General features: G+C 43.6%; 1 protein-coding gene across 3 annotated transcripts in view; it reads right to left on the bottom strand.

Moving 5' to 3' along the window:
* The window catches only part of plxna2 (plexin A2), a 164068-nt gene that overhangs the window by 76528 nt on the left and 59989 nt on the right, over positions 1 to 27551 (bottom strand). For all 3 annotated transcript variants that reach the window (XM_067526102.1, XM_067526103.1, XM_067526104.1), the window contains one exon: positions 20925 to 21059. In XM_067526102.1, the coding sequence (XP_067382203.1) occupies positions 20925 to 21059 (135 nt within the window). The remainder of the gene's footprint in view (positions 1 to 20924; positions 21060 to 27551) is intronic.

The following is a 27551-nucleotide window of genomic DNA, read 5'->3' on the forward strand; positions in this document are numbered from 1 at the left end:
CTGGTGAAACTTTGGAGTGTAACTTTCACAGAGGCCCAGCTCCATGAAAGGGTTACAGTGTGGAGACAGCTGTCAGCAGGGGGGGTAGTCAGGGAGCAGTGCGGGGAGCTGGGGGGTGTCCCTTATGGAGCACAATGTAAAGAGTGACTGACACAAGCCACTGTCAGCTGACATAGACTGAAACGCACAGTGGGGATATGTATATGAAAAGTGAGGTAAACAAGAAAACAAAAACCTGAAAACTAATAAATATAACAAAATATAAGAGAAAGTGGACTGTATATACTGTACTTATGTGTGTGTGTGTGTGTGTGTGTGTATTGATTCTTTAGGAACAGCATGGTCCAGGAGTAGAGGTGATGGGGAGGGAGGAGGGGCAGGGTTGCAGAGGATCACAGCAGCTGTTACCCAGCACGCGCTACAGTCACTCAACACAGCAGGGCTGCACAATGAAGCCCCTTCTCCCACTGTGTGTGCATTTATGTGTGTGTGTGTGTGCGTCTGTACGCACACATGCACGGTGCCATAACGGATGTGCAGATTGTTGTTCCTGTGTTTTTAAAGAAAGACAAAGAGGCGCCGCATGTGATGTGGTACTGCCTCCAACTTTCTCTCGCTCTCTCTCCTGGTTTCCCGGAGAACGCGTTCGCACTCACGGCTGACCTGAGGTGGATCGAGCACTGTCCGCGAGACGAGCCGCACGCTCTAGTAAATGAATGCTAATAAAATTCAGGCTTAAGATGACCTTAGCAGGGGGTTTTTCAACCAGAGAGGCTACAGTGCAGTTGCATACTGCAGCAACCTGGGTGACTTGACTGACAGCTGAGGGTTAAAACAACAGCTTCCTCTCTTTCAAAGGCTCACGCTGAATAGGCCTCAGCCTCCATTATTATTCCCAAGCACTCAACTAATGCAGGGGTGTCGTGTGAGTTACTGAAACCTATAGCTGGGGATTTGGGCTCTAGCATTAATGCCCAGCTTTAACACATCAATGGGAAGACTTTTATGCAAAATATGTCTCTTGTCAAGCTATTTCACAAAATGATATAACAGCAGTGGTATGAATCTGTGTCACCTCCCATGATTTCCGTGTCTAATAAAGTCTCCTTAACTCAACCTGATGCCTCTCATTTGAACTTGAGAACTTTGATTGTGTAACTTTTAGAAAAAAATAATTTACCATATGTTTGCTCTTGCTGAGTTTTAAGAAAACACTGTGTCCCTCAGGGTTATGGAGCGATATCTAGTGGCAACTGAAAAACATACACTGTGCCGCCCTCTTGGCATTTAGGAAACAAAAATCCAAAATTACACATTCTCAGCCATTTTCTTCCTTAGCCACCTGTGAAGTTGTTGTCTGCTCCTCATCTTTTATTTGTTTTTGACTGGAAGACGAGCGCAACAAAGGGGCAGAAGCAGAGATTCAGCTCTGGCTCAGGCGGGAGAGGTTGACAATATATGTGCATTAGAGAGCAGCGGGAACGTTTCCATTTGTTCCTGTGTCTCCATGGCTGAGAAATGAATAGGGGCTCCATTTCAGCTCCTCTGCCCCGCTGCCCCGAGACCCAGCCATGCTCATTGCACCTTCTGTGATGGATGGGGGCACAGGAGCAAAGTAGGGACAGAAGACATAAAAAAGAAACACTGGATGGAAAAAAAAAAAAAAGGATAAAGGAGCACAGAGCAGAGTAGAAATGGACCGTCGCTTTGTGTTTTGAGAAGAACTGCAGTCTCTGTAGTGCCAGATGTGCCTCGCCACGGTGAGCCAAAGAGACAGAAACAGAAAGAGAGTAATCCCACCGTCACAAGCAGAGGAAGCTATTTTGCAAACTGTTGCCAAGGCAACAGGCCAGGCCCTGACCTCGAGAACAGTCAAACATCCACTGCCATCACCACTCCCTCCAACCTTAGACCTCAAGCAGCGCACGGTAAACAGCTGGCACCTCTGGGACTTCCTGCCACCTACACCTCCTTTCAAACAAATAAAGAAACGCACACACACACACACACACACACACACACACACACACACATACTGATGGCTCCCCTACATCGTATCCATTTTTAATGAGAGTTAGCCAGGCTACCACGTCACTGAAATGAGGAACATCGATCATGAACACAATACCCATTCCAGCAGAGAGAGAGAGACAGAAAAAGCACAGGAGGGGTGTGTGTTTGAGTGTGTGTGTTTTAGTGGGCCTAATGACAAAGGCACACAGGCAGAGCAAATTCTTGCAAGTGAATGAATAAAAGCTAATGAAATGTACAGCCCCCTGAGTCTCATAGTCCCACAGTGACCCTGCCATTGGTGTTTCCTACGTCCAGGTTTAGCCTTCTCCTCGATCAGCCGCTCTTTGATATCTTCTACTAATCCCACTGAGGGTGTTCCTAAGGACTGTGGCCCCCTCTCTCCAGTCTCCTTCTTGCTTTCTCCTCCTTCCGGTCAACTTTTCCTCAACTCACAAAATCCATCCCCTCTTCTTACTATAAGACCCAAACAAATCCTCTCTGTAGTGCTGCGGCTGAGACATCACATCTAGCTTGTTGACATCCACCCACAACAAACGGCCGTCTCTCACAGAAACAAAAACACTGAAGGAAAATTGACTCTGCACTGAGAGCACGGGCTACATTTCCCTTCTGACTTTGTTTTTAACGTGTTTTACCGAATTGTTTTAAGGCTGAAAATAAGAATAAATTACCCCTGTAGGTGTGTTTGCAGCATGAGACTAAGGCCAGTGGTTCAACCAAATCATCAATATCCATCGTAAGCCTGGCAAACCCCTGCAAAGAAAGGTGAGGGGGCTCTGCTCAAGTGTTGTGGCAGGTCCAAGGATAATCACGTATTGAGACTCACATCAATTACAGCCTTCTTGATTGAGGACAGCGCAGGGGCCATGTGCGTGGTTGCTAATCCGTAGGAGGGCTTAGGTTGACCATGCAAAGACACCACAAGTGCTGGAAACTGTGACGAGGACTTAAACCCACATTCTGAGCGGAAATATGTATCAGTAATTAATTACATCAAAATCTCTCTTTCATCTCATCAAAAAAAAAAAAAAAAAAAAAAGAAAGAAAACAACCTACAATCTTAATTCCCTGGAGACGTGCTGCTGCTATCTTTTCCTCTGTTCATCACTGAGACGAAGTGCTTTTTAAAATGCTTGTTTTTGTTGTTCTTGCTACAGATGTCAGAGGGCCCCCTGAAAGATGTAGAAAAACATGCTATTGATTTTCTTTTACCGTTATAAAATGTATTAAAGATCTGTCCACAGCACTGATGTAGGCGTCAGTAGGTTCTGGTTAAATGCAAGTTTAAAGAATTCAATGGGAGATATAGTAGCATTGTGTGTTAGTGCTTTTATTCTGAAGGTCAGTCCTTTTTTTACTGGGTAGTTTTTAGATTAACGTACAACAGATAGCATTCGGAGTAGATATTAGTCATTGATTTTAAGAGACTAAACCTGGAAGGGAGAAGAAAAAGGAGGCAAAATGAAATGACACAGTTCGCCTCATCTACAAACAGCCATCTCACTTCAAAAATGATTTGTTGTGAAAATGGGAGCTTTTAACCTTTATTGTCACAGCGAGCTCTCTCTGCCCATCTTTTCCTTATTGCTCTCTGCCTATTCAGCCCACTCAAAGACAAAAAAGCACCCCCCACCCCCACAAACACACACAAACGCACACACACACACAAATTAGTTTTGTTTATTGGATTTAGCCCTAGGTCTTAGATTTGGGTCAATTGAAAACATTAAGACACAGAATAGCACCAAAAGTATGGGTTTAAAGAGCAATTAAAAGGGGGAAAGCTAGGAGCTAGTAAGAAGGAGGCGCCGAGGTGGAAACACAACAACCTAGACAGGAGTCAGTAACTCCTGCAAAAGTGAGGTTTTAGTAAATATCTAGCCAAACTGCTAGTTGCCAAAACACTTTGGTGGCCCACTGACACACCGACCTCCACCACACGTTCAAGCTTTAAACCCCCCACCATACTTTGTCAGTCCTGGGCAGGCCTGGTCCCTGGCAGACCATCAGAAGTAACAGACTGGTCGCAGACAAACTGCCAGGCAGAAAAGAAGGGGAGGAGCGGGTCAGGCGTATGCCTTCTGACCGCAGCTTGAACTCTGAAACTCAGCGCCCGTTATGTGTCAAAGCTGAAACCATAACTATATATTTAAAGTGGTAATAACACACTGCAGTGTTTTCTTCCTGACACCTATTATACAGAAGCGGCATTGTCGTGGTGTCCTGAGGTGGAATTCACGTTGCCTTCTTTGGTGTATTTCTGTAAGGAATTTCACTGAACCGAAGTTGCTGTGGATGCTGCTTGTTTCGCTGTTCTGGTGGCTCTGAATGCTTCTACCGTTTATCCCCAGTTTATCTTTGACATATTTTTCCAGCCGGTGCCAGCGATAAAGAACACATATGCCACAGGTATGAAGTATCTAGCAAAGCAACATAGGGTTATTACTACTGTGTGACAAAGGATGAAAACGTTCCATTCATATAAAGGAGGAGATTGTTAAATAGTATTGACCCTCACCCCATTACCCACCACTGAAGTCCATCAAAATCGCCTCTTTAGTCACTATTCCACTAGTTGTGCACTGGCTTTTGTCACTAGGTTCACGTTTACTTAATGTAGCGCAGTACATTGAAATTTATTGATTGTAAAATGTTTACATTTTGAAGGATCCCTCAAACTATTTTAAACCATATAGTGCTACTCTCCTATCTATGCCTGTTAAGTAGCCCTCACGCAAAGCCCCCATGAAAAAACGGAGATATAAATCCCTTCTCTCACAGACGCACATGTGGACACACAACATGCACTCGCACAAAAAAAAAGGCTTCAAATTTCAGCATGCATCCCTCCCCTGTGCCTGATGGCCAACTTGTAATGGATTAAAGACAAAGTGGGGCAGTGGGCAAAAATGAAGGTGGAGGACGGTTTGTGTCTGTGTGTGTGTGTGTGTGTTTATGTATTAAAGACTGGGAGACTAGAGGGAGGAGTCACAGGGGGATGCGAAGCAGTATAGGGAGCGCGAGCATAGAAATAATGGAGTGAAGGAATCGACCAGAGAGAAGGATGAAAAAAAAAAAAAAAAAAAACAGCCAGTCAATACAGCTAGGAGTGTATCAATTATTTATGACTTCAATCCTCATTTTGGCCAAGGAGAGGAGGGGAATAGGTCAAAACTAAAAGTGGGAGTGTTTGTGTGGGGTTTTTGATTGTGCATGTATAGGCTCCAACTGTGTTTCAGTATATACTGCTTGATGCTTGAAACACCGTTCAATTACTTGCCTCAGAAGTAATGTTCTTAAGAAACCTAAAGCATAGCAAGGCATACGAGATACTTTCTGCTCTCTCTCTCTCTTTCTTGGTCCATTACTTCATTTTTCACTTCTAATAACCGACATCGATGGAATGCTGCGCCAAACAATAACCTTAGCAAATGCTTTTTTACTTTCTGCATGCGTGACTTAACTGCTTCACGTAATAGCGCAATGTCAAGCACAGCCCATGATAACTCCAGGGCCTTAACCCCCTTTCCAGAACCCATGTGCACCCTCTTAAACAAGGTAAAGATGTGATCTGAAACTCCCAGGCTCCTTCCCCAGCTGTGTCTTGCCTTTTCTATTCCACTTATCTCCCCCCATCTCTTCCCCCCTCCTGAACCCACTCTTTTTTTCGCTCCCGTGTTCGGTCTCCTTTGCAGCTCCCAGTCGAGGTGGCCTCTTTGCTCAGTAATTCAGTCAGGAGGCTAAAAGGAGAAAATTACATTCATGCTGCCCGACCACTTTGAACTCACAGTCCCCTCTCTACCCTGCTTGCTCTGGTGGCAACTGGTTTAAAGGCTCACACTGACATTTAAGAGATGGAAAGAGGGAGGCTGTGCAAGTGCCTAAGAGATGTTGGCCAATGTGCATGTGTCATTGTGTGCAATCCTGTGCACAGGCAACCATAAAAAAGTGTCACACTGACATACCATGATAAGACATCCTGCTTTCTATGCTTTAAACTCAAAAATCACGTTTCCAGAAATGTTGGGACACTGTGTAAATGGCAAATAATTATAATCATAAAATGTTAAAGACAATGTCTCAGAAAATGGAGACTGGGGCTTGTTTTGCATTGCCTCTTCTATTGACAACACTCTACAAGGGAACTGAGAACTAAGAAGGCCAGGTGCTTTAGTTCGAACGCAATGTTTTCAATTCCTGTTTCATATAGGGTTTGTTGCCACTGGCAACGTTTCCTACGTTGCTGCAAAGTCTGTACCACAGGCAGGTCAGTTGAGCACCCAGACTCTCACTAAGTAAGCAAACCCTTCCCTGAAGAAGACTGAATGTTTCTCCTTTGAAATTGATGGTACCCTCACAGATACCCATGTCACATGCTTTAATGTCAACCCACAACTTCACTGGTGCTGGGTTTTGATCTGTGCATAAGTCAGTCAGTTCCTCTTCTCTTTAGCATGGAGGATGCAGTGTCCCTGGTTTCCTAAAAATTTTTCAGTTTGACTCATCGGACAGGGTTATACAGGGTTAGGTGTAACTCCCATCTTTCAATCCATCGGCAAAACCTGCGCAAACGTATTGACTTCTGCTACAGAATTGTGTCTGTTTTGAATTTTAACGTATCAAAGATGATCCTCGAATGCTTGTTGAGAAATGTTGAGAAACGTTATTCTAAAGCTGTTAAACCTCATCCCGTCTTTTTTTTTTTCCAAAGACTCAGCTATTCTGGGACTAACTCTCTGATCGTTTTTATGGTCAATAATAAAACTGCTGTTGTGTTAGTCTGTTTTGATGTCTGTTTGTTTGACATTACACAACCCCGTCCTAAAAGAGAAATGTAATTTTTCAGTTTCCACATTAGATACATGTATGTTGTCTTTGTTTTAAAGATCACGAATAAGATTCCTATAAATTGCAAATCATTGCATTCTCTTACAGTTTATTTACTTTTACAAAGCATTTTTTTTCGCAAGCTTTACTGGAAATGTGGTTTGTATTTTTGGGGTACAAAATGTATAAATACTTATCGATCTTTTTATCTTAGTACCTTTTATATATACAGTGCCAGCCCAAGCACTTTTGCAGCATATTGCAAATGGAGCCTTTGAACTGTTTGTGTAATGTTTGTCCAACCCACCTCCGTTCAGCCGCCATGAGGCGTCATAACAAACTGCGCACTAATGCTAAAGATATAGGGTGTTTGAACAGCATCCACTTCAAACCCTAACATGACTCATTATGACATTAGCAGTGGGTTGAAAAGCTTTCGACACTTCTGTTACAAAGGTTGACGTGGCAAAAGGCCAGGGGTTCTTAATGGAAATTAATAACAGAGTTTCTGTCTATACCGTAAGTGATGCTTACTGACTGCATTAACAACCTGTTACTGTTACATAGTGCTGCACTTAATGTCTGCAAGTCTTTAAACTGTGCAGTCCATGTCTGTGGCATGTCACCGTATCTGGTTACATACCTGTTTGGCTCATTTATTTACAGTCTCCACTTTTTTGTGTGTATTCAATTGAGCTTTTTTTTTTTTGACAGATTTTCTTTTCTGTCAGTCTACCTGTCTCCATTAATTTATTTCCCCCCCCCCACCTGTCTGGACTGCTTGTCTAAAGCATGTGACATTCTCATTGTCGCCTCGCCATACCTCTTTGTCTATCTACAGTATGTGTTCTCTGGCCCTCTGTCTGTTTTAGTCCAGCGTGTCTGTGCGTCTCTCAGAGGGGATCCCAGACTGTCAATGCAGCCAGTAATGAGGTGTATGCTTCAGTCAGCATGTGAGGAGTTAATAAGGAAGCAGCAGAGGCCATCACACATCAACAGGCATGTGTGTGTGTGTGTGTGTGCATTTGGGGAGGGTGTGAAGTCCAGGGAGTCTCCCTGGCACGCTTACAGCTGTCTGTCGACCAATGGGGCTATTGATTTGTAGGGGAAGGCAGACAGAAATGAATTCTGATCCACAGAGGGACTCCACAGTGCATGTCTGAGTGTATAATGATTTTTTTTTTCTGTAAGCTTGCATGTGTGTATGTGTGTGTGTGTGTGTGTGTGTGTGTGTGTGTGTGTGTGTGCGTGCATGTGAACATGTTTGTTCTCTTTGTCTCAGCTCTCTCCCTGTGTACATGATGTACATACAAATGAAGGTTTCAGTTACATCCCACTACTCTCAGGGCTGTTGCTTTTGCCTAAGTGTAAGTCTGTGTGTGTGTGTGTGTGTGTGTGTGTGTGTGTGTAGATGAATGTTAGTCTATGTACATGAGAAAACAAGACAGCTAGGAAGGAGGGGCATTGATAACTAGGCTCAGGTGGTGAGGGACACTCATCACTAAACCCCAAAGACATGTGTGTATACACTTGTGCGCTTGCATGTTTGTATCTGTATTAAGCGAAAAAACACTCCTCCACTGGACTTCAGTTGTTCTAAATTAATAAGAGTCTACAAGGATTACTGAAGCTGAAAGTCCTCCTCAGACCTTATAACAGTCTCTATGATTTAATCTAATGTGATTCCATAAGAAAAAGTGTATATAGAAATAAAGGCTGAGGGCAAACATGCTCCCACAGTGGAGATACATTTATTAAATTTGCCTATAGAGAAACTGTGTGGGGTGAGAAGGAGAGAGCTGTGACTGATCTCTGGTGGTGTGTCTCAAAGTGCCGGGGTGTCTTTGTTTGGCAGTAGAGGAAAAATCAACATAATGAGCCCAAACTGCCTTTGTGTCTCACTCTCTTCGTCTCTTTTCTCCCTCCACCCTGTGTCTCTTTCTCCCTATCATCCCACGACTCTCAGACAGCTGCTTGTGTGCAGCCAAATTAACTGCTCCCCAGTTGCCTTTGGAAAATGTGAAATAAATAACTGCTTTGCCCCGGAGGTATATAGTGTTTTTTCCTATTGTTCCACATAGTGTATGAACTTTAAACAGCACTAGATGTTGCATAGATTCAGAGGGTAGGTAACATTATTTGTCCACCGAAAATCACTTTTTCCATCCTAAATCCCTCACACAACTGCATCCATCATTCTGTGGCCCTATCTATTACAACCATGTGATCCTTCTGGCTCCAAATATCCGATTTACAAGTCGGCAAAGGATAATATTTCAACAGGCTGTGGGCAGACACACTGTTTAAATCACTGGCCTTATCTAGCCTGTGCTCTTTTTAATATTTTTTCTCAAATATTGCATTAGGAGATACGTTATCCACCGCTGCACATTCATCTTCCTCCGTTGGCCAAATGTGTGTCTGCATATGTACAAGCAAACAGAGAAACATTTGTAGGAGTGTGCATACGTGTGTTGTAGCGCATCCAGTGAAAGCTTTGAAAGCCGGCTGATTTTAAGAGTGACACCAAACACTTTCTCTATAGTTGTCATGTCGTGTATGGTCATCGGGTTATTGAAACATTACCACAAGTTCTCTCAATACAAACTAAAAGAATCATGGCGGTAAACAGAATCAGAAGCACGCACATCTGTAAATTACATCTGGGGTATGATTTACAGATTAAAGATAATTCTTCTCCCCAGTGAGGCAATTGAATATCTGACTTATTTAACATTGTAAAACACATGTGCTGTAACACACAGAAACCCAGATCCAAAAACACACACACACACACACACACACACACACACACACCTACACAGACACACACATACACTGTACAATACTACATCCATCACTATGGCTCAGGCTGACAGCTTTGTCAAAGTGAGCCGCAGGGGAGGGGAGAATGCATTGTGGGATTGAGTCCTCCCATCGGACGCTGCACTGACAGGAGAAAAGAAAAGGCAAAAAGAGAAGAGAAAGGGGGAAAGAAATGGGGGAAATTGGGGAAATGTGTTGCACAAATAGAGAGAGAGTATGTGTTCTTCCATTGGGAAGAAAAAAAAAGGGTTGAGCTGCCATGGGTAGCCTATCAAAACCAGCCGCTCTCCTGCTGTAGCCTGTTTACTAAGACTGGCCTTGTGAAGGACAGACAAAGAGCATATTGCAGCCCTGGCAGCATGACCACATCACACAGTAAAACACACACATGTAAACACAAAACACCTCCTGAGGATCTGCCAAACTGCAGTAAATGAAGCAAGACCTTGGTCAGGGCACACGCAGTAGCACATGTACTCAATGACAAATCCGTGTACGATGCACGTCTGCGCACTCATAAACGCACTTGCCCACTCACCTATTCACCCGATTAGAAGGCAGCTGGTGGCGTTGTGAAGTGAGCTGTCAACCCCGCTCAAACAGAAAAGATCAGGAGAGTCAGCCTGAGACTTCTAAATAAATACCTTTACTGTGGTGCTGGGGACAAAGCCTGCTGCTCTCCACTGATGTGTGGGCTCAGCTTCAAAACCTACTACACTGCACTTCACTTGGTGATTGCAGCTCCATCTCAGCTATAAGGAGGGAAGCAACTGACAGATGGAAAAAGGAGAGAGCGAAATCAAGAATGAGTGAGGCAGGGAGACTTGCAGACATGGCCTCCCCCAATTATAGACCAAACATTTGCCACTCTATTCACTTTACTCTTCCCCTGGCTCCTGACAAAACCCTGTCGTGACTCCTTCGACTGGCACTCGTGTTTCTCCCTGACACTCTCTAGGCTCTAATTAGGCTTGTAAATAATTATTGCAATTAAAGCCTACAATTAGGAGGAGTGAAGCACTGCCATTAGATTCACAATAAATGTCATAAGCATTCTGCATAGGCGCAGGGAGGCAACAGACAAACGCTGTGCCATTATAGAGGCAGACAGACAGTGAGATTGAAAGAGACAGAAAGAGAGAAAACGGTGGTGGTGGGAGGGGGGGGTATATGAAGGCAGTTGACATACTCACAGCTCTTAATTATAGAGTTGATTATTCTGGCAGGATGGCTAAGTGTGCATACACACACGTCACAAAATACACACTTAGCCAAATGAAAGCATACACTGTATGTAGACCCTCATGTAAAAGAATCGAATGAAAGTCAGAGCAAAGTTATTCTAAAGTCATGATGCAAGCAGAGCAACACAGTGTCAGCTGGAGACTGAAATTAAGGTTAATCAGATAAATACTGTACCATTTTGCACTTTGTGTCTAGATTCTGAGCTTGAAATAAATTATTTGCTGCTACAAACTGACTTCCCATATTTAGTGTTTACTTCTAAAGATTTAGTTGTCTTTAAGAAGCACTCAGTCCCCCAAAGTGCCATTTGATTATGTATTTATCCTGTACATAATTTTCCAAGACTGTCTAATGGCTCCACAATGCAGAACAATGTGGCACAAATGCAAAAGAAATGGCATTTTTTTCTTTTTTTCAGGTGATCCATTTGCGGAAGCAAGAGCCAGCTGAATAATGGCAAACTCCTGGAGACAGAAGACAGACAGAGACAGTGTCAGAGAGCCTAAGGACCAGGTATCCTATTCCTCATTATCTCATGTTATGTCAAAGGGCAGGGGGAAGGGGTGCAGGGGTTGTTGGTAATTTAGGATGGAAAACAGCCGCAAGTTGTAAGCTGGTATTGAGGGATGTGTAGACACACACACACATGATCCAGACATAAACAAACCCACCACAGGGTCTCTTGTGTGGGTCTTGAAAATCTATTCATTCTGGACTTGACACTATTGAGTCTATTTGGCAACCATTTCACCTGAAGCAGATGTCAAGCCACACAGCACCAGTATACTGACAGCTGTGCAGTCTGCTGGCCCAGTCCCCGAATTCACAGCTTGTACACTGTCTTAGCATGTCTTTACCTCTGCTGATACAGCAGGGGGTTTTGGTGTGAAGCTGAGAGAGGGTGATAGTGGGGGGATTGGAGGTAAAAGGGGCTACAGGCAGGGACCTGGGCGCACAGGTCTAAATTAGGTATAAATTAACAGCTTGATCGAGGCTGACAGGACATGTTCTGCAATCAAATAATGAGGCTCACATTGGCCAATGGTTCCAGGGCACAAAACCTGATTAACACTAATCCTGGCTTAAGTCAATTAAAAATGCTTGCTCAGGGACTCATGCAAATGAGGCGCTTTTGTTAGGTGGACTTGTGCAGAGGGAGCAAACAGAGCTCAACATTCAGACATGTAAAACATGGCTAGAACACAGCCGTAAGGGGGAAGGACACTCCTATCAGTCTTCATGAGGAATAAATGACTGACTAGTAGTGGTCAAGCAGATGGAGGCTATAAAAACATGATTCATTCGAGGGGTGTTTCTGACTGACTTTCTGGGTGACCCTTTCTTTATGATGAACAGACTCAGTCAACCCTTGAACTTCCCGCAACCCCTGACCTTACGTTGCTGAGAGACAGCACCTAAACAGATGAGGAGCATGTCTGTCAACATACATGGACACAAACCTTCCAACATGTCCTATTTAGGCAAAAAATACATCACACACAATATGGACATACATACAAAGAATCGTAGGGATGAGGTTAGTTTTGTAGGCCAACCCAAAATTTAGCGTCTTCCTTGTTCCCTCGATAAAGTATTGGTAAATGAAAAACAGCCCGGTGTCATGACTTCAATCCTGCCACCACTAAACTCCAAATTAAATTTCATTTTGTGCAGTTAACACTTCTACAAAAGCCTTTCGTATTATAGTGACCTGATACAGCTAGAGATCAAAAGTAATAAACTGAACGAGGCTTTAAAAGTTGGTCGGTGAGTAAGATGAGTCTCCGTGTTTGACACGGCAATGTCTTATGTTCCAGCAACCTCTGTATTCTCATTTAGCCACTTGTTGGCAGCAATCTTTTTCAAGACACATAAAAGCTTTATGTTAGAGAGGAAAACATGAAAGTCTTCTGCCTTGTGTTAACAAAAATGAAAACAAAAAAGCTAAATGATTTCCAGGATTTAGGACTCATTCTTATGGTACTTCATCATTCTAGAATAATTGATTATTTCTTATTATTAGACTTATTCAAGTCAACTAGTATAAGGTACTGTATCTTTAAAAAATTTGCAAAGCATTGAGTTTTTTCCCCTAATGACCAGGCTTATTATTTTGAATCACTTATTGTGTTTGTTTGACTCTAAAGACGTGGATGACTGTAAAAAAAATGTATAGTAAAAACAAATAAATAAATAAAATATAATTTTACATGCAGCAGCAAGTTAGAGCTACAGTATCTGTAGTCATATGACTTTATTTGCTTCAAACTACACATAATCACACGTATAGGGATACACACACACACAGAAACACACACACACCAATCAACACATTAAGGAGCTTGACAAGTGGGACAGGGAAGAAAGGGGTTTTTCAGAATGAAACACTAAATGGCATCATCAATAACATTGGATGAGCGTATTGACAGGGGGATTTATCCTAATTTGTCTATGTGTCAATACCAAGTGAAGCAGTCAGGCAAGCAGCAAAGAATCTGGGTCCAAGGTTCCAAGCTGCAGCTTCAGCCGTCCCACTCTAAAATGCAGAGCACCTGGGTACACGGAAGAGGCCGCGTGATTAATTTGCTGGACCTCAACCCTATGGCTGCCAACCTGACCTCGACGTCACACTTACATCCTAGATAAAACATGACGGCCAATTTATCATGGCCAGTGTCTGCTGTCTGACTGATAGCGGGCTGTTCCGAAGTTGTTTGTTGTTGAGGTCTGTTGAAAAATGGATAAATGGGAGTAAGCGGTTCTCCTCTCATGATCAGCCCCAACGAAGGTGGAATGGGAAACAGATGTGTGGTCCACATGTTGGCACGTGACATCACAGGTCTCTCATGCCAGACAGAGAAATTTTGCTCAGGTCGCTTTTCTCATATACACACCGGTGTGTGTATATGTGCGTCTCCTTCAACTCTACCGTATAAAACAAACCTTATTCAACCCTGGTTGAAGGGACATTCAGTACAATCTATTTTTCCTAGCTCACATTCATGTGGCGAAAAACTCAACTAGGGATCCAACAGGGGAATTAAGGAACATCCAGAAACTTATGAGAGACAGATATCTCCTCCACCCTGTGGGATGCACAAAGACAATTCACATTCGTAAGTAAGAGAGGAGAATATTTAGCATTCCGGCTTTTGAACCTTTGTTGTGTGAAAAATGGGATTGTGGAGGAAAAACTTGAGAAGGAATGAAAAGACTGTGGGACTTTACAGAGAGTTGTAAACTGAGTAAAGCACATTCTGCTAAATGCTCTTTCTTCCTAAAAGCAGCCTTGAGATTGTCCCCTGTGCTGTAATGGTGGGAAGTTGACTCTTTGTCTGGGTGTCACTGACAGTCACATTGGTGAGAAAGACAGTGATAGGGGTCAACAGTCAAACCCGCTGGACTTTTTCACTCTTTAACAGCTGCAAACTAATAAGACTACCCTGGGGCCAGGACAGGGTCAAGGGACACCAAGCCAAGACTGAGGTGGGGATAGTCACTGGAAACTTGCTACTCAGCCCTGACAGCAAACTAGCAAAGAGTGGAGAGGAAGGACAAACTGGCTTGGAACTCTTTTGTCCCCGTGCCATTTTGACTTTGTTTGCCCTACTGAGTCCCATTCTTTGGCTCTGAACCTTCGCCAGACTTTGTTCCTCCCCTCCAGAATATTGTTCCTCCTGTATGAGATAAGGAAGCAAGCATTTTCCGGTACGTTTTGAAATAGATGGGTAAAATAGGAGCCTGGCTTTTAGTGGGGGTGGGGGGGGTGGGGGGCAAAAAAAAAGCATGCAAACATACTTAAAGCTTTGACTAAGGGTCCTGGAGATTAGCAAGTCCAATCTGCTTGTTGTGGCGGGTGTAAACAGTAAACCCACGAAACAAAAGACTCTCCACCAACACTGCTGCTAGTCTGCATGAGCTGTAAGTCCTACGGTGCACAGTGGAAGGCCTGGCTATAAGCCATCATGCCCATTAACACAGGAAATCAGCGTGTCATACACACAGAGGTCCTGCATAATGATGAGCCAGTAGCATGTCAGCTAATCTAAGCCTGCATGAGGTGAGAGCGAATCCTATTTCCTCCTGTCTCGATAACCACTGAACCCATTTCCTCCAAATCCAACCACACCAGCTAAACAAAGGTTCTGGGGGATAACGGGAAAGAGGGAGGGGAACCAGAGAACTCTTGGGGGGAGGAGAGAGGTGGACCAGGCTGTGAAGAAGTCTCATATTAAAAAAAGGGTTAAAAAAAAAAAAAAAAAAAAAAAAGGAAAGAGTCCATGCATGGATTTCAAATTTCACAGCTGAGCACCTGAACGAAATTGCAAGACTGTGGGGAAAAAAAAAAGAAGTGTTCTTTTCTTTTCAGATAATCTGTGAGTTGTAATGTTGCCGTTCCATACATGGAGCTGGCTGAAGGGAGGAAGGGTGGCGTATGAGGATTGGACGCCGAGAGGATTTAATGTTTGCTAAAGAGCCAAGAGTGTATTGGAGAGTGACAGCAGCACATGGCTGAATGCTTCTATAGGGGAAGGACTGTGTGTCTGTCCATGAAAGACGAGTCTGTTTTACAAGCCAGCTCAGTATCCCTCAGTTGGTCATGCTAGCAACAATTTCACACTTATCCTTATAAAGAGCTGGCAATTAGACGGCCTCTATTTCACTGGGAACACTAAGTCCGTTAAGGACCATTATGTACTTTTGTGTAAAAGAGACAAATACCATTGAGCTCTATTTCAAAGTCAACACCTGCCTCCTTTTTTTTGAGATTTAATTACGACGTGATAAAAAAAAAATAAAAAATGCACCTATTTTTATTTTGTTATGTCTGCAGTCCTCCTGAATTCTTCCCTTTATTGTGGTGTTTTCAAAAACCTTTTCAGGCAGAATTAAGGCCACGCCACAGGTATCACTTCAAAAACCTTTCAGATGTTAAATCTTGATTGTTCACCATGAATAATACATTATAGCCTGGGCTCTGCATACTGGCCGCTGACCAAAGCGCCCGAAATAATGCAGTCACTGCTTCTCAGCGGCGTGTGATGAGTGCTAGCCCTACTGCTGGGTGCCAGCGGCCATAGCAGCACAATGCACCACAAAGGGAATTAAATGTTGATAATCCAGACCCCCCGAAAGCTCTCGCTCGCTACAGCAGTAGTTGCTGCCATTTATCCCAGTGCACTGCCTTGTGTCGATAAACTGACAACAAAGAGAGGCCGTGCTGTATGCGCCACCGTTTCAGGTTTGCCTCCATGTCCCCTTCACTGGGTGGACTTCCAAACAAAATGCAGAACAGTGCCCACTAGTACACACACAAGCGTTTGTGCATACAACAACCAGGTGAGTACCTTTTACATCGGGAAGGGAGAAATGTGTAATGAATGAGGGACGGAGAGAAAGAGACAAACTCCAGGGCCAAACACCCAACACAATGAATTTGTATGAGCTGGCAACAGAACCAGTGGTTTAGCTCTGCTCCAGCTGCTATTCACACATAAGTACTTTTTCACTGTGTTTGATTAGAGCCTCAGCTGGACCTGTTATGGCTTTACTTAGTGTCGGGATGGGCTAAATCTAATCATTTTAATTCTATATATATGAACACATAACATGATTCAAACATAGTCTTCCTAATTAAAATGATATGTGCCAGGCCAGCATGGCGTCAGAGTGCTGTGGCATCACATCTAGAAGGTCCCCGGTTCGAATCCACCAGCTGGCTGCAGGCTTTCTGTGTGGAGTCTCCATGTTTTCCCCGTGTTTTTGTGGGTTTTCTCCCGGTCCTCTTTGCCTAATAGGGGAGACCTTAAAAAAATTGCCCACAGGTGTGACCCTGACATAGACTGGGGACCTGTCCAGGTTGTTCCCTGCCTCTCATATCAACAGGATGAGCCGGTTAAGATAAAAGACAAAGTAAAATCCTGATTAGTAAGACTGGTATCTCTTTTTAATGTTAATTTCTTAACGTCTTTAAGTGTTTCCAAAAAAAATACTGACAGCTGATGTTGCGGTCATAACGTTTGCAGGTGGAGTTTCAGGAGCAGAGGAAGTGCAAATGCCAATTTTGCAATTTAGCAAAAATGTGGCATTTTTCACATTGTTCAAAAACAAAAATTAGCATTATTCACATTAATCTGATACATTGCCCAGCCCCAGCATTAGTGGCTATATGTAAAGTATAGGTTATAGATAATGGTTTAGGCTCCCTGTGCTTTATGAGGTAAATCTTAGGCATATGTTACGTAGAATGTGCTTAGTTAGAGAAATGGAAGATGTATTCTGTTTGAATTTTACAGCTTTTGAAACATTATTAAATCCAGTGAGGTGTTGCAGGAATGTGAGACTTTTTTAGGGGGCGGGGGGGCTTTCATACGAAGCAGACAGAGCAAAATACAATGAACGAGGAGAAGGAAAAAAATCGAGGACTTGTCTAGAAGGCAGCTCAGCTGAATGTCCCACAACAGCTGACCTTTCTCTCCTTTACTGCATTCGCCCAGCGGAACTGCTACTCAGGCAAGTACCAAAAATTGGCGGATTATTGTTCTAAAGATAGATGTAGTTGCACACATACTCGTGACTCAAACGTGTGATTCAGCAGAAATCTATACAATGCATCTGCACTATCACAGAGACAAGACACAGAGCTCAAAGTGTGAGTGTAAAAATGCAGAGATGATGCAATGAGCCTGTTTTTGACATTTTATAATAAAAGCACCATAGTGGATACAAACAGATGTCTGAAGATAAATCTTGAGATGAAAACCCACTGTTATATATTTCGGGACTGACAGTAATATTACAGCACCCTGCAGGAAGGCAGACACGCACACACACACACACACACAAGCTCATAGTGCTTCTGGAGAAGAGGAAGTCAGTGAGCCAGGTCTTTTCATCAGTTCCACTGCGCTGCCTCACATTGGGCCAATCTCACCACATCATTAATATGGTGGATGCTATTGTCATTACATCTACAAAACAAATGCACAGTTTAACATGGCAGCAGCAGCATAGATCGAATATGAAGCAGAAAGCTATTAAATATGTTTTGGGAGGTGAGTGAATAATGGTGCCTGGCGTGGGAGTGTGAGAAAGAAACAAATGAGAATGAGAAAGAGCAGAAAGTTTTTTCACTTACTGGAAGCAAAGTTAACTGAAGAAGACCTATATATTTTTGCAGCAGGTGTAAAATACAGTGTATATCAAAAACACCCGAAAGCCCCCCAAAAGGGTGCAGTTATGCAAGATGGAAAGCCCCTAGACTCACACTGGGGAGGGCCCCATACATGTCATAGTGATTTTCCCATAAAACTTTGTTTCTCTTTTAGTCATTTGTTTTTTTTCTTTTTACATTTTGTCTCTGTCTGTTGTTTGGTCATTTTGTGTCTATTTTTAGCTATTTCCTGTCAGTTTTGGGTCATTAGGTGCCTATGTGTGTGTCTATTGTTGCGCATTTTGTGTCTTTTTGGCCATTTTGTGTGTTTTTTTGTTATATATCCTCGTTTTGCATAATTTTTGTCATTATTGTCATGTTTTTTTTTTTGCACATTTATGTCTGTTTATTATTTAAACTAATATTTTCCAAACAACGAAACAAAATTTCAGTGGCTCATGGGTCCCCTGATCTCTCGGGCTCCTGGGCCTGTGCCCAGCCTTTTTCTGCAGGTATACATGTTATTGTGAGAGCCAATACATTATGTTAATATCTATGCAAATGAAACTTGAGAGAGCATGTGCTTTGTGTGTGTGTGTGTGTGTGTGTGTGTGTGTGTGTGTGTGTGAGTGCCTGTGTGCATGTTTGTGTTTACAAAGGCATCGCACATCCCACAGTTCTCCGTCTCGCCACAACACACACAGACAGGTGTGAGGACTGGATAGAGCAGGAGCCCAGATTTTGGAGCATGGCCTCGCTGAGCAAATATTACTCTCCCAATTTCTGTCTTCCTTTCTTTCTCTCTCTCTCTCTCTCTCTCTGTCATTCAGTGCCTGCCTCTCTCTGTATTCTCTCTTTTTCCCACTGTGCCAAACACACAGGGCCTCTTTGTTATTCAGAGTAGGAAATGCAACTGGAGCCAAATTTGCCCTGGTTTCTGTTTGATATCATCCCTCCTTTGTTCTCGCCATCTTCTATCATCATGTGCTTGGCATCAGACAGACACATGGGAACAAGTCATGCTCAGACAAGACACATCTCGTGATGTCCTGGATGTCTGACTTGTAGTGGAGCCCAAGGTGACATTTAGGGTAACTATGATGTAAAGGTCAAAAAGATAGTGTTCAGTAAATGTGAGTGTGAAAGAGCTGCTTTGAAGGAAGCTGCCAACTATTTTACATAGTGCTGGTAAATTACTGAGGAATGTAATATCAGTTCACTGTCCAAAATCACATATAAAAATGTAGTTTCACTCGAATGTGACAAATTTATAAAAAAAGGGCTGAACAAGCGTGCGGCCCCACTGAATCCTAAAGCAGCTTCTCTGTCAGGTGTGACTATCAAGTAGTATTCTTGAACATGCAGGGCAACATGCCCAAAAGTAGTTGAGAGGATTTCAGTGTGTGTGTGTGTGTGTGTGTGTGCACGCTTGTCTGTCTGCTTCGATCCTTCCCAACCCCTGTAGAGCAAGACCGAAGAGTCGACAGGCTGAATACTAATAATATTCACCGGCATCACTTCTCATTCAGATGACTAACAGTTATGAGCTCAACATCAAAAGCTTGTTTCATCCACAGAATCAGTCAGAATAAAGAATTTAGTAAATATGGGAAACTGACTTTAGACTCGGTGCAAACTTCGCTTTATTTCTGGAATTCACATCTTTGTTCGCAAGAGAATTATTCTAATGCTTCGCTCAAAACTGCACAAATGTGATGTTAGATTTTTAAATCCGCTGCTCTTTTCTTACTGGGAATCAGCAATAACTGGTTGTAGTACTGAGCTATTACTGGTGACGTGATTGCATGAGACACTGTTATTTCTCCTCGACAAGTGTGTCTCACTAAAATTGAGCAACTTTTCCGTAAAGTGTCATAAAACACAATCTACACAGCCCAAAGATGCTGACAGAAAGAAACAACGACTGTAGAATTAAAAAAATCATCTCTTTCTCTCTCATGGCACTGGATTTTATTATCTAAATAACTCCTTTGCACTGTATCTGCCCACCTGTAATAACCTGTAAACTCCGGCCGGGCAGTGGTTGAGCGTGTTAAAAGCAGAGATAAGGAGAGAAGACGGCAATCTATCACCTTACGCTGACAGCCTAGCACGTCGTCTGTCTCTAGGGTTGCTGTGCCGCCACACTCCCCTGCAGCTCCTCCTCCTCTTTTCATCTCTTTCCTATCCTTCTCTCATCTCCTCCACCGTGCTCTGTCCTGTGTCGCCTTCCACCCTCGTCTGCCCTCGCCTCTTCTGTCTACTTACTTAGTATGTCAGTTGCATTGATGGCTATCGGCCGCTTCCCGCCCACCCAGTAATGCCGTGTCACTTCATTAGAAGTGTGAAAGGATGACCTTGCACTCCGTCTCGCTTCTTCTCCCAGTGACTTTCTTTATTCTAAGTCATACATTCCTCCAGCTGTCTCTGGGTCCCTTATCACTCTTCTTCTCATCCTCTGCCTGAGCTGGCCAGCCGACCAGCCAACAAGTGCCCTTCATCTCTTTCTCTCTCATTCTGCCTTGTCTATTCCACGCCTCTCTAGTTTTTTCTTTCTCCCTGCCCTCATTGTTCTCTTTCATTATCAAAGGCTGTCACAACGTCCCCCACTGTGCCACCTAGGTTATTTATAGCTAACAGAGGGTGGTGGTGGTGCTAGTGATTTTGAGAGGTGGGCCATCTTGGGCCCTGCTGTGGAAGACACACACACACACATACAGTCACAGATTTTTCCTGACATTTACGCATATCCACACACACGCGCACACACTCATCCATTCTCCGGGATAAATTCATTTGTATAGTTAGCAAGCACAAGTTTGCCTTTGCCATCACCTACCTGTCTCTCAGACATGACGTAGAGGTAGTTCCGGTCCAGAGAGAAGGCCATGTCTCTGAGGATGGGGCTGCCTTCCTTGATAACCGCTATTGTCTCATACTGGACACCGCCATGAGGAGGCCCATCAATGCGAATCTGAGAAAGCCAAAACAGAAAAAGGTCAACAATTGCTATTTATAACAGCATGACAGCAGGAGTGGGAAAACAGGTGAAAATTTGATTGACAGGTAAGACAGACGTGGGTCAAACAATATTTGCAAAACAATCTATCATTCAGCTACTTGGAGATTCAGGTAGGTAGAGATACTCCACGAGGGCTGAAAGCAACTGATGATTAATTCACTTTCCTTTTAATTGCCAGAAATGTGTGTCACTCATTGTATTATTTCATGGTATGAGCTAAATGTCAGCCCACTGTGATTCCATGCAGGATGTGGTTATTAAATCTGTTGAAAGTTATTTGCAGATATTATGATGCTATGTGAAGCCTTAGCTCTGTTTTCCTTTCCTATTTCTCCTAATGAATGAAAACGTTGGACTTGAGGCCAAGACCACCTAACTACAAAAACAGTTCTAATGACCTATATGAGGAAGTAACCCTCCCTGAGCAAATGGCCTTCTTTCTTGTTAGCTATACTTCCAGGACAGTACAGCAAATCTAGCATGCAAAATGCTTTCTCCATGCATGTAAGCTGATGGCTCTATCATCTGTCATCCCCAGCTGCCTCCCTCCACCTAAACATTTATATATCTATTCAAATGGTGACAGCACCAAAGAGCAGACAGAGTGTCTGAAAAAACACCAGAGAGGGGAAAGTCAAGGTCATATGTCCGTCAAAACAGGACATAGTGGGAAGGTGTATGTGGGCAAAAATGTGAATGCAGACACACACGCACACCCACACGGGCCTTTGTGTACCGTAGGTATGTGTGTCAAACTGTGAATGTGTGTGTGGATGGTAAAGTGAGAGAAATGTGATGTAAGTTTGCACAAAGCCCCTCAAGCTTTGAAGGCAAAGCTTGCTGAGTGTATGACAGCAGGCGGCACAGTTAAGGAGCAGAGCTCAAAGTGGAGGAGCTTTCCACGGCTGACCTACGTCTGACCTTGACAAGCTAATCCAAACATCGAAAAGAGGACATATGTGAAAACCATATGTAGGAGGAGAAAGGCAGGATGTGAGGTCTGTGCCAGTCTTCATCTGGTTACTGACACAGCAGTGTGGAGGGAGACCTCAGCAAATATGCTCATCCATAAAGCATGTCGGCGCATGGCCAGACCAGTGCTGTTCTGGTCACCTCTGTGTTGGTGTGGGTGTTGCGTGTGAGTGCATGAGCATGCATGTGCGTGCGTGCGTGTGTATGCCTGTAGGAGCAGCCTGTCATGCTGTGATATGTGTCCTAGCAGGCTGCCACTGGGGATCACAAGATAACCCGACCTTCCCCCTACATGCCTCCAGTTCATCTGAATCAGATCACTATCACGTCGACTCTCACCGCTGTCCAGGGGCCTCTTAATTCACATTTGGCCAGAAAACACACCTTCACACACAAGTTTCTCTTGCAGTGTGTACAAAGCAGGCAGGGGTGTAACATGCAGTATCAGACCTAGCAATTACCAAACAGTTAGCTGTCCCTGCAAAATGCATTTAATCAAAACTGTGTACAAAGACATACATGATGGATGGCCCTACCATTTCTCCAGTCTCCAACACTGTCTCTGCTTCTTTTGTATATGTATATTTTCAACAACTTAGGATTATGGCTGACACAGAGAAATGGGAATCACTTGAGTGCTCCATAAGAACTCGCACCATGCCACCGCATGAAGACAAAAAAAAAACAAAAACCCACTTCTCTAGTAGCTGTAAATCTTGCAAAGCGCACTACATTCACACTTACACGAACCCAAACACATGCCCACGTCTCCGTGAGGGGGCGAAGAAATGTATGCATGTGTGTGAAATGGCTTAGTTAAAGGGTCACATCTGGATGGCTGAATGAGACGAAACGGAAAGGAGAATATAAACCGAGGGCAACTAAATTGAGAATCCACTGCTTCACCGCACTCTCTCACCCACTCCCACACCACCATTCAACCAGTCTACAATATCTGCCACCTCTCAGACCTAAAACATCCATTTCCAAAGCATCACTTTACTTCAACCTTTGGCCTGCTCTCAGGTACTTATACCTATCCTCGCTCTGCCCCATTTGACCCTGCATTATTTATCAGCCTGGGTGAGAAGGCCGCCAACGGGTTGGATTCATACGATCAAACCCTTCTGACAATATCACTGCCCGTCTATTTTTGGAGGAGCCGTCCACTGAAACAACCTCTGGCAACCCCAGAGAGCTGTCCTCAGTTTGGCCTGGTCTAACATGGTCCCCACATTTCAACAACACAGCCATTAGCCATCCTCCCTCTATCAGCAGTGCTGGGGGAGCTGCAACTGAGCAGAGTGAGGAAGGGGGAAAAAAGGTGAAGATGGATGATGGTGTTGAAAAACATTCTTCATGTACCCCAGAGGCGCCATGGCCCGTATAGTTAATACTTGTGAAAAGGAAAAAATAGTGCTGTCTTGCAAGACAAAAAAAAAAAAAAAAGATCTAAAAGTGTGGTTTACATTCACACTTGTATTCACAAGGGATACCATTTCCTCCATATACAAACAGACATACACAAAACCGTTGTGAAAGATGCCTGGAGAAGTAAGGACAGAAATAAACGTCCCCAGGCATCTCTGAGTGGGATGTCTCCTTCGTGCAGTGTTACCATATTTAGTTTTCACAATCCAAACCACTTTCACCACTTTTAAATAACTTCGGATAACATTTTCCTGACTGCAGTGCTTGTTGTGTAATGTGTCAAGTCAGACATGGTGACCGCACCATTTGTCCGTGTGCGTTTTGCTTGTCATCCTTTTTGGTTAGTGTTATGATGTATTAAGTTGAATCACTGCTTATCACTCAGTCATGTTTTGCTTAAGTTCACTCATTGTTTATGGTTGGAAAAATTTGGAAATATAACTCCAACTGTATAAATGATGACAGGATGACAGTCACGGGTGATTAGATTGGGATGAATGTTTTTTAGATCACAACCAATTTTACTTGTTGTCATTGCCTGTTTTAGGTGTGACTGAAAGGGCTTGAGGGAAATATTACGCTGCCTAAACTGTGGACACATTTAAGGCACAAGTTCTCCTTTAGTTGTCAGGGAAGAATGTGTGTGCAGATGATATTTATTTACACTGTGTTGTGAATTTTAAAATGTCTAATTTTTGGTAGTGATAGCAAACTCGGACTCTTCTGGGACAGTTATGACAGCAGAATGCTGAGTGTAAATATTGCATAGAATATAAATGCTCCTCATGAGAGCTGACACATGGCTGCAAAGACAAATGGATTCAAAAAGTGACTTTTTGTGTAAAAACGTTTTATGTCAAAGCAGAGACAGGCACGAGTTGAGGAGGGGTTGGGGGAGGGGGGGGGGTGGCTGTTGGTCAGCTGGGAAGCCAAGGCAGCGGGATCAGAGGCCTCCCCTTGTGGCTACAAGGGCCTGTGCCAGCGGGTTGCTTTTGATCAGACAATGTAAGCATCCTGGAAAAAAAATGTTTGAAGATTGACCAAACTCCATTTCAAATTGCCCTTCTCCCTCTTTCCTTCTCGCTCTCTCTCTCCCGCTTGGTCTGACTGGTTTTGAACGCACTGCCAGAGCCTGGATCCCCAACTGCGTGACTCTGTGTGAAACAATTTGCTGAGTGAAAAATGCTGAACGAATCCTGGGTAAAAGTACCTCAAATGTGTGTTTAGTGTCATTATTGATGCTCCCACTTAGAGATAGAAAGAAAAGGAAAGGCCAGAACTGCACTTGGTTCTATACACACATATTTATATACACACATTTCATAACACATGCAAAATGCCAAAATGGTTTCTTAAGTCTGCAATCCCAAATTCTCTGAGAAGCTGCTAAAAAAAATAAGATGTAAGTGTTTAAACTTAGCTTTAAGGGCAAAACATTGTAGTGTAAACACATGTTTTACAGCGAAAAGATTGCGAGGGATGATTTGCTGATTTACTGATTTGGACTCGGTTTTACAGCTTGTCTCCAAGTGTTTGTACAACATTAGCCACTCAATTTCCAAAGAATGTGTCTCCTCCAATGGCAACAGCTGCTAACTATTACCTGCTAGCTGCTTTCTTTTCATTCCTTTTAGCTATTTTCTAACCTTAGCCTTGAGGGAGGTTGGCGTTTTAGAAACAGGATGCACATGTGCACAGGTGGCTGCCAACACCAATACAGATACTCATGAGAGTGTGCATTATTTTACCACCATGTTTCAGCTGGCAGAGCAGCCTGAAACCCAACACATGGGACCCTTTAGCAAACCACAGTGCATGGCACACGCCACACTAACACCTCGTCCCAGGATAGGATTAAGTCAAATTATAGGTCTCCCACCTACACCTTGAACAAGAATAGCATAATGGGGGGGGTGATTGTAAGGAGTCTGTGCTGTTATGGCTGAACTCAGCTCTGCTCAAACACAGTTAAATCGGAGAGTGAAAGTTGAAGCCCCTAAGTAACCTTTCCATCAGCTATCTCCTGCATCAGCGCTAATCCAGTTCAAGAGTGTTGAGTGTGGACGTGATAGGCATTGCCTTTATCTGCCTGATCCCACACACTGGATTAGATTAGAAAGCAGCCGCCAACGCCACCATGCAGCTTCTCACTCTGTCTCAATACACTGACCCTTGAGAGACACCACTGAGGGGGTTCCGCTGAGGAAATGGGGGGGGGGGGGGGGGCTTTGTCATCAAGTGGGGTCATGGCAACTCAAAGAGACACAGGCCAAAGGGATCTGAGGATGACCCCAATAAACCTTGTCCGATCAAATCTAATTCATATGATGAAACCTATTTAGGCATCAATTAAGTGGACTTGAATTTGAAGTTAGGTTTGGTTCCTCCATTAGGCCAGAAGACAGGTGACAGCATTTGAACGGCCAACGAAGCATGTTAGGAGACATCCATAATTTGAAAGGCTTTTGTGCTCGCTGGGCACTAGCACAACTTTAAGCAATTTATTAAACTTGTCCTTTGCTTAACCCCTCCAAAGTGAACATCCACCTGTGTTTAAGGGCCATGACACACCAAGTTGACTATGAGTGCCTGTTGAACTAGTTACTGTGGTGTGTGCTGCAATGCTGACACTAGTCAGACCCTGGCCAGTGGATTTTCAGCTAGTTCAGATTGTCGAATGCTACAATTGCCTATTCAGTTGAGGAGACACGGAAGTGACGACAGCACACAAACAACAAAGGGATGTAATTAGAAGATTCCAATTAGAGAATATTTTAACAATGACATCTGGAATGAGGAAACTAAATAGAGGCCAAATCTGTACATTACATTATTTACGGTGTGTACAGTGTATCTACAGTACGAGCTGTTTGACTTTCCCTTTTTGGATAATGAATCCAATTTCCTCTTATGTGGGCACAGACTGTACGTGCCAGTTGGCCACTAACTGTAGTCTGCTGTGTTTTTTGGGCAAGACAAAGGCGACATGGGTTTACAGCCGACTTTCAATTCTTTGATTTCAACTTGGTGCATCTCTACTCTAAGACTTAGCTCCAGATCTATCGCCAAATCTGTGTTTAAAAGCAATAACAGGAGAACGACTCATCGTGGAGATTGTGAAAGGAAAATCAGTGAATCCAAAGGAAACTCATGAAGTTTTTGTGTTGATGATAGTGCTTGTGTACATGTACTCTATGTCAGTGTGATGACAGCATATTACACAGTGGTGTAAAAGAGGGCTGTCACTATTATTTTAAGTGTAGTGACAGACAGCGTGTCCATCCCCCTGGAGATAGACAATTAATGTCTAGCCTAGTATGACGTCAGTCCCGGGGCTTGAATTGGGTAGACTGGCATCAGGGTGAGTAGGCTGGAAGTATGAGTTGCCCTCGGCTAGGGGCAGGTCAGAAGTCAGATACCAGTGAGAGATAAACATTTGTGCTCATGCAAATAAATGTATGCCCATTAGCATATACAGCTTGCATTAACACACACACCCACACACCCACACACCCACACATGTATTTGACAGAACACTGTGTACCAAGCAGGCTTAATATCTATTTGCATGTCTATACTGAAAATGTGTCTTGAAATGCAGCAGACTGATTGTGTTTCTTTACTTCAGTTGCAATGGGCAAAGGCTATTCAGCCTATGTATGTGTGTGCTAGTCTCTCTCTTCCTTTCTCCACACACTGGGAGAAAACATGGACGCTCTCTCCGCCTCGATAACGCATCTAATCCATCACTAGTGTCAGCCTGAAGAATTCTGGTGTCAGTAGCGAGCGGCATGTAGAAATGCGCTGCGTATATGTGGGTGTGATGGCTGCCGCCAGCCCAGCCCGTCTTTTGTTCCTGCTCTTGTTGTACAATATAAGCTCCTTTAAGGCATATGTTAGCCTGTTTGCCTATGTATGCTACGTGTCACTTCCCATCGGAAAGACTGCGGTTTCGGGGAGGATTCTTAGTGGAAATGGAAGTGAGATACACGAGGGAAAAGAGGGTAGAAGATAGGAAGTGGCCCCATAGAGCAGGAAACG

Source organism: Channa argus, chromosome 13 (assembly GCF_033026475.1).
Source record: "Channa argus isolate prfri chromosome 13, Channa argus male v1.0, whole genome shotgun sequence".
Classification (NCBI taxonomy): domain Eukaryota; kingdom Metazoa; phylum Chordata; class Actinopteri; order Anabantiformes; family Channidae; genus Channa; species Channa argus.